The sequence below is a fragment of the Protopterus annectens genome, chromosome 10.part0 (assembly GCF_019279795.1).
Source record: "Protopterus annectens isolate FY-2018-M chromosome 10.part0, PAN1.0, whole genome shotgun sequence".
Classification (NCBI taxonomy): Eukaryota; Metazoa; Chordata; order Ceratodontiformes; family Protopteridae; genus Protopterus; species Protopterus annectens.
This window is the reverse complement of record NC_056744.1, coordinates 1753402582-1753416191: the sequence shown is the minus strand read 5'-3', so window position 1 is coordinate 1753416191 and position 13610 is coordinate 1753402582. Positions and strand designations below refer to the sequence as shown.

Below are 13610 nucleotides of genomic sequence, written 5' to 3'. Positions count from 1 at the left end.
CTATTACACATATTTGGTTAGACTTTTTCTTCCTTTTCTTTGTACAATGTGCGATCCTAGTACACATATTTGGTTAGACTTTTTCTTCCTTTTCTTTGTACAGTGTGTGATCCTAGTACACATATTTGGTTAGACCTTTTCTTCCTTTTCTTTGTACAATGTGTGATCCTAGTACACATATTTGGTTAGACTTTTTCTTCCTTTTCTTTGTACAGTGTGTGATCCTAGTACACATATTTGTTTAGACTTTTTCTTCCTTTTCTTTGTACAATGTGCGATCCTAGTACACATATTTGGTTAGACTTTTCCTTCCTTTTCTTTGTACAGTGTGTGATCCTAGTACACATACTTGGTTAGACTTTTCTTCCTTTTCTTTGTACAGTGTGTGATCCTAGTACACATATTTGGTTAGACTTTTTCTTCCTTTTCTTTGTACAGTGTGTGATCCTAGTACACATACTTGGTTAGACTTTTTCTTCCTTTTCTTTGTACAGAGTGTGATCCTAGTATACATATTTGGTTAGACTTTTTCTTCCTTTTCTTTGTACAGTGTGTGATCCTGGTACACATATTTGGTTAGAAGTTTTCTTCCTTTTCTTTGTACAGTGTTTGATCCTAGTACACATATTTGGTTAGACTTTTTCTTCCTTTTCTTTGTACAGAGTGTGATCCTACTACACATATTTGGTGAGACTTTTTTTTCCTTTTCTTAGTACAGAGTGAGATCCTAGTATACATATTTGGTTAGACTTTTCTTCCTTTTCTTTGTACAGTGTGTGATCCTAGTACACATATTTGGTTAGACTTTTGCTTCCTTTTCTTTGTACAGAGTGTGATCCTAGTATACATATTTGGTTAGACTTTTTCTTCCTTTTCTTTGTACAGTGTGTGATCCTGGTACACATATTTGGTTAGACATTTTCTTCCTTTTCTTTGTGCAGTGCGTATCCTAGTACACATATTTGGTTAGATTTTTTCTTCCTTTTCTTTGTACAGTGTGTGATCCTAGTACACATATTTGGTTAGACTTTTTCTTCCTTTTCTTTGTACAGTGTGTGATCCTAGTACACATATTTGGTTAGACTTTTTCTTCCTTTTCTTTGTACAGTGTGTGATCCTAGTACACATATTTGGTTAGACTTTTTCTTCCTTTTCTTTGTACAGAGTGTGATCCTGGTACACATATTTGGTTAGACTTTTTCTTCCTTTTCTTTGTAGCGTGTGATCCTAGTACACATATTTGGTTAGACTTTTTCTTCCTTTTCTTTGCACAGTGTGTGATCCTAGTACACATATTTGGTTAGACTTTTACTTCCTTTTCTTTGTACAGTGTGTGATTCTAGTACACATATTTGGTTAGACTTTTCTTCCTTTTCTTTGTACAGTGTGTGATCCTAGTACACATATTTGGTTAGACTTTTCTTCCTTTTCTTTGTACAGTGTGTGATCCTAGTACACATATTTGGTTAGACTTTTTCTTCCTTTTCTTTGTACAGAGTGTGATCCTGGTACACATATTTGGTTAGACTTTTCTTCCTTTTCTTTGTAGAGTGTGATCCTAGTACACATATTTGGTTAGACTTTTCTTCATTTTCTTTGTACAGTGTGTGATCCTAGTACACATATTTGGTTAGACTTTTCTTCCTTTTCTTTGTACAGTGTGTGATCCTAGTACACATATTTGGTTAGACTTTTTCTTCCTTTTCTTTGTACAGTGTGTGATCCTAGTACACATATTTAGTTAGACTTTTTCTTCCTTTTCTTTTGTACAGTGTGTGATCCTAGTACACATATTTGGTTAGACTTTTTCTTCCTTTTCTTTGTACAGTGTGTGATCCTAGTACACATATTTGGTTAGACTTTTCTTCCTTTTCTTTGTACAGAGTGTGATCCTGGTGCACATATTTGGTTAGACTTTTTCTTCCTTTTCTTTGTAGAGTGTGATCCTAGTACACATATTTGGTTAGACTTTTTCTTCATTTTCTTTGTACAGTGTGTGATCCTAGTACACATATTTGGTTAGACTTTTTCTTCCTTTTCTTTGTACAGTGTGTGATCCTAGTACACATATTTGGTTAGACTTTTTCTTCCTTTTCTTTGTACAGTGTGTGATCCTAGTACACATATTTGGTTAGACTTTTTCTTCCTTTTCTTTGTAGAGTGTGTGATCCTAGTACACATATTTGGTTAGACTTTTTCTTCCTTTTCTTTGTACAGTGTGTGATCCTAGTACACATATTTGTTTAGACTTTTTCTTCCTTTTCTTTGTACAATGTGCGATCCTAGTACACATATTTGGTTAGACTTTTTCTTCCTTTTCTTTGTACAGTGTGTGATCCTAGTACACATATTTGGTTAGACTTTTTCTTCCTTTTCTTTGTACAGAGTGTGATCCTGGTACACATATTTGGTTAGACTTTTTCTTCCTTTTCTTTGTAGAGTGTGATCCTAGTACACATATTTGGTTAGACGTTTTCTTCATTTTCTTTGTACAGTGTGTGATCCTAGTACACATATTTGGTTAGACTTTTTCTTCCTTTTCTTTGTACAGTGTGTGATCCTAGTACACATATTTGGTTAGACTTTTTCTTCCTTTTCTTTGTACAGTGTGTGATCCTAGTACACATATTTAGTTAGACTTTTTCTTCCTTTTCTTTGTACAGTGTGTGATCCTAGTACACATATTTGGTTAGACTTTTTCTTCCTTTTCTTTGTACAGTGTGTGATCCTAGTACACATATTTGGTTAGACTTTTTCTTCCTTTTCTTTGTACAGAGTGTGATCCTGGTGCACATATTTGGTTAGACTTTTTCTTCCTTTTCTTTGTAGAGTGTGATCCTAGTACACATATTTGGTTAGACTTTTTCTTCATTTTCTTTGTACAGTGTGTGATCCTAGTACACATATTTGGTTAGACTTTTTCTTCCTTTTCTTTGTACAGTGTGTGATCCTAGTACACATATTTGGTTAGACTTTTTCTTCCTTTTCTTTGTACAGTGTGTGATCCTAGTACACATATTTGGTTAGACTTTTTCTTCCTTTTCTTTGTACAGTGTGTGATCCTTGTACACATATTTGGTTAGACTTTTTCTTCCTTTTCTTTGTACAGTGTGTGATCCTAGTACACATATTTGGTTAGACTTTTTCTTCCTTTTCTTTGTAGTGTGTGATCCTAGTACACATATTTGGTTAGACCTTTTCTTCCTTTTCATTGTACAATGTGTGATCCTAGTACACATATTTGGTTAGACTTTTTCTTCCTTTTCTTTGTACAGTGTGTGATCCTAGTACACATACTTGGTTAGACTTTTTCTTCCTTTTCTTTGTACAGTGTGTGATCCTATTACACATATTTGGTTAGACTTTTTCTTCCTTTTCTTTGTACAATGTGCGATCCTAGTACACATATTTGGTTAGACTTTTTCTTCCTTTTCTTTGTACAGTGTGTGATCCTAGTACACATATTTGGTTAGACCTTTTCTTCCTTTTCTTTGTACAATGTGTGATCCTAGTACACATATTTGGTTAGACTTTTTCTTCCTTTTCTTTGTACAGTGTGTGATCCTAGTACACATATTTGTTTAGACTTTTTCTTCCTTTTCTTTGTACAATGTGCGATCCTAGTACACATATTTGGTTAGACTTTTTCTTCCTTTTCTTTGTACAGTGTGTGATCCTAGTACACATACTTGGTTAGACTTTTTCTTCCTTTTCTTTGTACAGTGTGTGATCCTAGTACACATATTTGGTTAGACTTTTTCTTCCTTTTCTTTGTACAGTGTGTGATCCTAGTACACATACTTGGTTAGACTTTTTCTTCCTTTTCTTTGTACAGAGTGTGATCCTAGTATACATATTTGGTTAGACTTTTTCTTCCTTTTCTTTGTACAGTGTGTGATCCTGGTACACATATTTGGTTAGAAGTTTTCTTCCTTTTCTTTGTACAGTGTTTGATCCTAGTACACATATTTGGTTAGACTTTTTCTTCCTTTTCTTTGTACAGAGTGTGATCCTACTACACATATTTGGTGAGACTTTTTTTTCCTTTTCTTTGTACAGAGTGAGATCCTAGTATACATATTTGGTTAGACTTTTTCTTCCTTTTCTTTGTACAGTGTGTGATCCTAGTACACATATTTGGTTAGACTTTTGCTTCCTTTTCTTTGTACAGAGTGTGATCCTAGTATACATATTTGGTTAGACTTTTTCTTCCTTTTCTTTGTACAGTGTGTGATCCTGGTACACATATTTGGTTAGACATTTTCTTCCTTTTCTTTGTGCAGTGCGTATCCTAGTACACATATTTGGTTAGATTTTTTCTTCCTTTTCTTTGTACAGTGTGTGATCCTAGTACACATATTTGGTTAGACTTTTTCTTCCTTTTCTTTGTACAGTGTGTGATCCTAGTACACATATTTGGTTAGACTTTTTCTTCCTTTTCTTTGTACAGTGTGTGATCCTAGTACACATATTTGGTTAGACTTTTTCTTCCTTTTCTTTGTACAGAGTGTGATCCTGGTACACATATTTGGTTAGACTTTTTCTTCCTTTTCTTTGTAGCGTGTGATCCTAGTACACATATTTGGTTAGACTTTTTCTTCCTTTTCTTTGCACAGTGTGTGATCCTAGTACACATATTTGGTTAGACTTTTACTTCCTTTTCTTTGTACAGTGTGTGATTCTAGTACACATATTTGGTTAGACTTTTTCTTCCTTTTCTTTGTACAGTGTGTGATCCTAGTACACATATTTGGTTAGACTTTTTCTTCCTTTTCTTTGTACAGTGTGTGATCCTAGTACACATATTTGGTTAGACTTTTTCTTCCTTTTCTTTGTACAGAGTGTGATCCTGGTACACATATTTGGTTAGACTTTTTCTTCCTTTTCTTTGTAGAGTGTGATCCTAGTACACATATTTGGTTAGACGTTTTCTTCATTTTCTTTGTACAGTGTGTGATCCTAGTACACATATTTGGTTAGACTTTTTCTTCCTTTTCTTTGTACAGTGTGTGATCCTAGTACACATATTTAGTTAGACTTTTCTTCCTTTTCTTTGTACAGTGTGTGATCCTAGTACACATATTTGGTTAGACTTTTTCTTCCTTTTCTTTGTACAGTGTGTGATCCTAGTACACATATTTGGTTAGACTTTTTCTTCCTTTTCTTTGTACAGAGTGTGATCCTGGTGCACATATTTGGTTAGACTTTTTCTTCCTTTTCTTTGTAGAGTGTGATCCTAGTACACATATTTGGTTAGACTTTTCTTCATTTTCTTTGTACAGTGTGTGATCCTAGTACACATATTTGGTTAGACTTTTTCTTCCTTTTCTTTGTACAGTGTGTGATCCTAGTACACATATTTGGTTAGACCTTTTCTTTGTACAGTGTGTGATCCTAGTACACATATTTGGTTAGACTTTTTCTTCCTTTTCTTTGTACAGTGTGTGATCCTAGTACACATATTTGGTTAGACTTTTTCTTCCTTTTCTTTGTACAGTGTGTGATCCTAGTACACATATTTGGTTAGACTTTTTCTTCCTTTTCTTTGTACAGTGTGTGATCCTAGTACACATATTTGGTTAGACTTTTTCTTCCTTTTCTTTGTACAATGTGTGATCCTAGTACACATATTTTGTTAGACTTTTTCTTCGTTTTCTTTGTACAGTGTGTGATCCTAGTACACATATTTGGTTAGACTTTTTCTTCCTTTTCTTTGTACAGTGTGTGATCCTAGTACACATATTTGGTTAGACTTTTCTTCCTTTTCTTTGTACAGTGTGTGATCCTAGTACACATATTTGGTTAGACTTTTTCTTCCTTTTCTTTGTACAGAGTGTGATCCTGGTACACATATTTGGTTAGACTTTTTCTTCCTTTTCTTTGTAGAGTGTGATCCTAGTACACATATTTGGTTAGACGTTTTCTTCATTTTCTTTGTACAGTGTGTGATCCAAGTACACATATTTGGTTAGACTTTTCTTCCTTTTCTTTGTACAGTGTGTGATCCTAGTACACATATTTGGTTAGACTTTTCTTCCTTTTCTTTGTACAGTGTGTGATCCTAGTACACATATTTAGTTAGACTTTTCTTCCTTTTCTTTGTACAGTGTGTGATCCTAGTACACATATTTGGTTAGACTTTTTCTTCCTTTTCTTTGTACAGTGTGTGATCCTAGTACACATATTTGGTTAGACTTTTCTTCCTTTTCTTTGTACAGAGTGTGATCCTGGTGCACATATTTGGTTAGACTTTTCTTCCTTTTCTTTGTAGAGTGTGATCCTAGTACACATATTTGGTTAGACTTTTCTTCATTTTCTTTGTACAGTGTGTGATCCTAGTACACATATTTGGTTAGACTTTTTCTTCCTTTTCTTTGTACAGTGTGTGATCCTAGTACACATATTTGGTTAGACTTTTTCTTCCTTTTCTTTGTACAGTGTGTGATCCTAGTACACATATTTGGTTAGACTTTTCTTCCTTTTCTTTGTACAGTGTGTGATCCTAGTACACATATTTGGTTAGACTTTTTCTTCCTTTTCTTTGTACAGTGTGTGATCCTAGTACACATATTTGGTTAGACTTTTTCTTCCTTTTCTTTGTACAGTGTGTGATCGTAGTACACATATTTGGTTAGACTTTTTCTTCCTTTTCTTTGTACAATGTGTGATCCTAGTACACATATTTTGTTAGACTTTTTCTTCGTTTTCTTTGTACAGTGTGTGATCCTAGTACACATATTTGGTTAGACTTTTCTTCCTTTTCTTTGTACAGTGTGTGATCCTAGTACACATATTTGGTTAGACTTTTTCTTCCTTTTCTTTGTACAGAGTGTGATCCTGGTACACATATTTGGTTAGACTTTTTCTTCCTTTTCTTTGTAGAGTGTGATCCTAGTACACATATTTGGTTAGACCTTTTCTTCCTTTTCTTTGTACAGAGTGTGACCCTAGTACACATATTTGGTTAGAATTTTTCTTCCTTTTCTTTGTACAGTGTGTGATCCTAGTACACATATTTGGTTAGACTTTTTCTTCTTTTTCTTTGTACAGAGTGTGATCCTAGTACACATATTTGGTTAGACTTTTTCTTCCTTTTCTTTGTACAGTGTGTGATCCTAGTACACATATTTGGTTAGACTTTTTCTTCCTTTTCTTTGTACAGTGTGTGATCCTAGTACACATATTTGGTTAGACTTTTTATTCCTTTTCTTTGTACAGAGTGTGATCCTGGTACACATATTTGGTTAGACTTTTTCTTCCTTTTCTTTGTAGAGTGTGATCCCAGTACACATATTTGGTTAGACCTTTTCTTCCTTTTCTTTGTACAGAGTGTGACCCTAGTACACATATTTGGTTAGAATTTTTCTTCCTTTTCTTTGTACAGTGTGTGATCCTAGTACACATATTTGGTTAGACTTTTTCTTCTTTTTCTTTGTACAGAGTGTGATCCTAGTACACATATTTGGTTAGACTTTTTCTTCCTTTTCTTTGTACAGTGTGTGATCCTAGTACACATATTTGGTTAGACCTTTTCTTCCTTTTCTTTGTACAGTGTGTGATCCTAATATACATATTTGGTTAGACTTTTTATTCCTTTTCTTTGTACAGAGCGTGATCCTGGTACACATATTTGGTTAGACTTTTTCTTCCTTTTCTTTGTAGAGTGTGATCCTAGTACACATATTTGGTTAGACCTTTTCTTCCTTTTCTTTGTACAGAGTGTGATCCTAGTACACATATTTGGTTAGACTTTTTCTTCCTTTTCTTTGTACAGTGTGTTAGTACACATATTTGGTTAGACTTTTTCTTCCTTTTCTTTGTACAGTGTGTGATCCCAGTACACATATTTGGTTAGACTTTTTCTTCCTTTTCTTTGTACAGTGTGTGATCCTAGTACACATATTTGGTTAGACTTTTTCTTCCTTTTCTTTGTACAGTGTGTGATCCTAGTACACATATTTGGTTAGACTTTTTCTTCCTTTTCTTTGTACAGTGTGTGATCCTAGTACACATATTTGGTTAGACTTTTTCTTCCTTTTCTTTGTACAGAGTGTGATCCTAGTACACATATTTGGTGAGACCTTTTCTTCCTTTTCTTTGTACAGAGTGTGATCCTAGTACACATATTTGGTTAGACTTTTTCTTCCTTTTCTTTGTACAGTGTGTGATCCTAGTACACATATTTGGTTAGACTTTTCTTCCTTTTCTTTGTGCAGTGTGTGATCCTAGTACACATATTTGGTTATATTTTCATCCTTTTCTTTGTACAGTGTGTGATCCTAGTACACATATTTGGTTATACTTTTTCTTCCTTTTCTTTGTACAGTGTGTGATCCTAGTACACATATTTGGTTAGACTTTTTTCTTCCTTTTCTTTGTACAGTGTGTGATCCTAGTACACATATTTGGTTAGACTTTTTCTTCCTTTTCTTTGTACAGTGTGTGATCCTAGTACACATATTTGGTTAGACTTTTCTTCCTTTTCTTTGTACAGTGTGTGATCCTAGTACACATATTTGGTTAGACTTTTTCTTCCTTTTCTTTGTACAGTGTGTGATCCTAGTACACATATTTGGTTAGACTTTTTCTTCCTTTTCTTTGTACAGTGTGTGATCCTAGTACACATATTTGGTTAGACTTTTTCTTCCTTTTCTTTGTACAGAGTGTGATCCTAGTACACATATTTGGTGAGACTTTTCTTCCTTTTCTTTGTACAGAGTGTGATCCTAGTACACATATTTGGTTAGACTTTTTCTTCCTTTTCTTTGTACAGTGTGTGATCCTAGTACACATATTTGGTTAGACTTTTTCTTCCTTTTCTTTGTGCAGTGTGTGATCCTAGTACACATATTTGGTTATACATTTTCATCCTTTTCTTTGTACAGTGTGTGATCCTAGTACACATATTTGGTTATACTTTTTCTTCCTTTTCTTTGTACAGTGTGTGATCCTAGTACACATATTTGGTTATACTTTTTCTTCCTTTTCTTTGTACAGAATGTGATCCTAGTACACATATTTGGTTAGACTTTTTCTTCCTTTTCTTTGTAGTGTGTGATCCTAGTACACATATTTGGTTAGACTTTTCCTTCCTTTTCTTTGTACAGTGTGTGATCCTAGTACACATATTTGGTTAGACATTTCCTTCCTTTTCTTTGTGTAGTGTGTGATCCCAGTACACATATTTGGTTAGACTTTTTCTTCCTTTTCTTTGTACAGTGTGTGATCCTAGTACACATATTTGGTTAGACTTTTTCTTCCTTTTCTTTGTACAGTGTGTGATCCTAGTACACATATTTGGTTAGACTTTTTCTTCCTTTTCTTTGTACAGTGTGTGATCCTAGTACACATATTTGGTTAGACTTTTTCTTCCTTTTCTTTGTACAGTGTGTGATCCTAGTACACATATTTGGTTAGACTTTTTCTTCCTTTTCTTTGTACAGTGTGTGATCCTAGTACACATATTTGGTTAGACTTTTTCTTCCTTTTCTTTGTACAATGTGTGATCCTAGTACACATATTTTGTTAGACTTTTTCTTCGTTTTCTTTGTACAGTGTGTGATCCTAGTACACATATTTGGTTAGACTTTTTCTTCCTTTTCTTTGTACAGTGTGTGATCCTAGTACACATATTTGGTTAGACTTTTTCTTCCTTTTCTTTGTACAGTGTGTGATCCTAGTACACATATTTGGTTAGACTTTTTCTTCCTTTTCTTTGTACAGAGTGTGATCCTGGTACACATATTTGGTTAGACTTTTTCTTCCTTTTCTTTGTAGAGTGTGATCCTAGTACACATATTTGGTTAGACGTTTTCTTCATTTTCTTTGTACAGTGTGTGATCCTAGTACACATATTTGGTTAGACTTTTTCTTCCTTTTCTTTGTACAGTGTGTGATCCTAGTACACATATTTGGTTAGACTTTTTCTTCCTTTTCTTTGTACAGTGTGTGATCCTAGTACACATATTTAGTTAGACTTTTCTTCCTTTTCTTTGTACAGTGTGTGATCCTAGTACACATATTTGGTTAGACTTTTTCTTCCTTTTCTTTGTACAGTGTGTGATCCTAGTACACATATTTGGTTAGACTTTTTCTTCCTTTTCTTTGTACAGAGTGTGATCCTGGTGCACATATTTGGTTAGACTTTTTCTTCCTTTTCTTTGTAGAGTGTGTGATCCTAGTACACATATTTGGTTAGACTTTTTCTTCATTTTCTTTGTACAGTGTGTGATCCTAGTACACATATTTGGTTAGACTTTTTCTTCCTTTTCTTTGTACAGTGTGTGATCCTAGTACACATATTTGGTTAGACTTTTTCTTCCTTTTCTTTGTACAGTGTGTGATCCTAGTACACATATTTGGTTAGACTTTTTCTTCCTTTTCTTTGTACAGTGTGTGATCCTAGTACACATATTTGGTTAGACTTTTTCTTCCTTTTCTTTGTACAGTGTGTGATCCTAGTACACATATTTGGTTAGACTTTTCTTCCTTTTCTTTGTACAGTGTGTGATCCTAGTACACATATTTGGTTAGACTTTTCTTCCTTTTCTTTGTACAGTGTGTGATCCTAGTACACATATTTGGTTAGACTTTTCTTCCTTTTCTTTGTACAATGTGTGATCCTAGTACACATATTTTGTTAGACTTTTTCTTCGTTTTCTTTGTACAGTGTGTGATCCTAGTACACATATTTGGTTAGACTTTTTCTTCCTTTTCTTTGTACAGTGTGTGATCCTAGTACACATATTTGGTTAGACTTTTTCTTCCTTTTCTTTGTACAGAGTGTGATCCTGGTACACATATTTGGTTAGACTTTTTCTTCCTTTTCTTTGTAGAGTGTGATCCTAGTACACATATTTGGTTAGACCTTTTCTTCCTTTTCTTTGTACAGAGTGTGACCCTAGTACACATATTTGGTTAGAATTTTTCTTCCTTTTCTTTGTACAGTGTGTGATCCTAGTACACATATTTGGTTAGACTTTTTCTTCTTTTTCTTTGTACAGAGTGTGATCCTAGTACACATATTTGGTTAGACTTTTTCTTCCTTTTCTTTGTACAGTGTGTGATCCTAGTACACATATTTGGTTAGACTTTTTCTTCCTTTTCTTTGTACAGTGTGTGAACCTAGTACACATATTTGGTTAGACTTTTATTCCTTTTCTTTGTACAGAGTGTGATCCTGGTACACATATTTGGTTAGACTTTTTCTTCCTTTTCTTTGTAGAGTGTGATCCCAGTACACATATTTGGTTAGACCTTTTCTTCCTTTTCTTTGTACAGAGTGTGACCCTAGTACACATATTTGGTTAGAATTTTTCTTCCTTTTCTTTGTACAGTGTGTGATCCTAGTACACATATTTGGTTAGACTTTTTCTTCCTTTTCTTTGTACAGTGTGTGATCCCAGTACACATATTTGGTTAGACTTTTTCTTCCTTTTCTTTGTACAGTGTGTGATCCTAGTACACATATTTGGTTAGACTTTTTCTTCCTTTTCTTTGTACAGTGTGTGATCCTAGTACACATATTTGGTTAGTCTTTTCTTCCTTTTCTTTGTACAGTGTGTGATCCTAGTACACATATTTGGTTAGACTTTTTCTTCCTTTTCTTTGTACAGAGTGTGATCCTAGTACACATATTTGGTGAGACCTTTTCTTCCTTTTCTTTGTACAGAGTGTGATCCTAGTACACATATTTGGTTAGACTTTTTCTTCCTTTTCTTTGTACAGTGTGTGATCCTAGTACACATATTTGGTTAGACTTTTTCTTCCTTTTCTTTGTGCAGTGTGTGATCCTAGTACACATATTTGGTTATACATTTTCATCCTTTTCTTTGTACAGTGTGTGATCCTAGTACACATATTTGGTTATACTTCTTCTTCCTTTTCTTTGTACAGTGTGTGATCCTAGTACACATATTTGGTTAGACTTTTTCTTCCTTTTCTTTGTACAGTGTGTGATCCTAGTACACATATTTGGTTAGACTTTTTCTTCCTTTTCTTTGTACAGTGTGTGATCCTAGTACACATATTTGGTTAGACTTTTTCTTCCTTTTCTTTGTACAGTGTGTGATCCTAGTACACATATTTGGTTAGACTTTTTCTTCCTTTTCTTTGTACAGTGTGTGATCCTAGTACACATATTTGGTTAGACTTTTTCTTCCTTTTCTTTGTACAGTGTGTGATCCTAGTACACATATTTGGTTAGACTTTTTCTTCCTTTTCTTTGTACAGAGTGTGATCCTAGTACACATATTTGGTGAGACCTTTTCTTCCTTTTCTTTGTACAGAGTGTGATCCTAGTACACATATTTGGTTAGACTTTTTCTTCCTTTTCTTTGTACAGTGTGTGATCCTAGTACACATATTTGGTTAGACTTTTTCTTCCTTTTCTTTGTGCAGTGTGTGATCCTAGTACACATATTTGGTTATACATTTTCATCCTTTTCTTTGTACAGTGTGTGATCCTAGTACACATATTTGGTTATACTTTTTCTTCCTTTTCTTTGTACAGTGTGTGATCCTAGTACACATATTTGGTTATACTTTTTCTTCCTTTTCTTTGTACAGAATGTGATCCTAGTACACATATTTGGTTAGACTTTTTCTTCCTTTTCTTTGTAGTGTGTGATACTAGTACACATATTTGGTTAGACTTTTCCTTCCTTTTCTTTGTACAGTGTGTGATCCTAGTACACATATTTGGTTAGACATTTCCTTCCTTTTCTTTGTGTAGTGTGTGATCCCAGTACACATATTTGAACACATGATATTGTGACTGCCTTACAGCAGTATCAGGTACACTTGATCATATCCTGACAGTAAAATTTATCACTACTATGTAAACCTTGATATGACAAACACTACACTGTAAGACATATGCAGATCTCAAAATGAAAATGTCTTTACCATCTGACTTGCCCTCTTCTGCCAGTTTTCCCATGTTTTCATAGCTATCTTCATCTGAAAAATAAAATTCAGCAAAATAATGAGTCATTATGTAGTAATGAAGTTAAAGATAGGTAATATATAGTCAGCAAGAATATTACTTAAGTTGATTCAAGTGTTAAACAAAACATTTTAATTTTAAAGCATGGCTACATATTTGATTATTGGAAAGGTGCACTCTAATCTGGCCTTTTAATCTGTGGCCTGAATTACATGTAATGTCAACGTTTGCAGTAGACAAATATTTTTATTCTAGATCTTCTTTTCTTCCTTCACTGGGAACTGGACTTCTACTCTACCCTATGAAATGAGTTGTCTCCAGAGCCATGAAACATTTTACAAAAATTGACAGATACCACAATCACTTTACCCCCACACACACATTCATCATTACTCATAGAGTTTGGCATGTTCAGTGAAACTAAAGCCAGTTGTAGCTTATTAAATTACTGCTGTTCAACACTAGATCACTTGTTGCAGTAGCATAAGCTATAGGTTTCCTATGCTATTGATAATGGCTAGCTTTTCAAAGTTAAAGAAAACCCTCCATGTACACTAATGGTCAGGAGATTAAGAGGAGGTTCACACAAAGTATAGTTAGAGTGCACTCCTTCAGCAAGCAAACTGTAACAATTAGTCTGATAGTGATCCTACAAGGCAGACGT

General features: G+C 34.1%; 1 protein-coding gene across 3 annotated transcripts in view; it reads right to left on the bottom strand.

The window, feature by feature from the left end:
- The window catches only part of LOC122813975, a 602906-nt gene that overhangs the window by 116402 nt on the left and 472894 nt on the right, over positions 1–13610 (bottom strand). For all 3 annotated transcript variants that reach the window (XM_044086536.1, XM_044086534.1, XM_044086535.1), the window contains exon 11: positions 12907–12960. In XM_044086536.1, coding sequence (XP_043942471.1) covers positions 12907–12960 — 54 coding nt within the window. The remainder of the gene's footprint in view (positions 1–12906; positions 12961–13610) is intronic.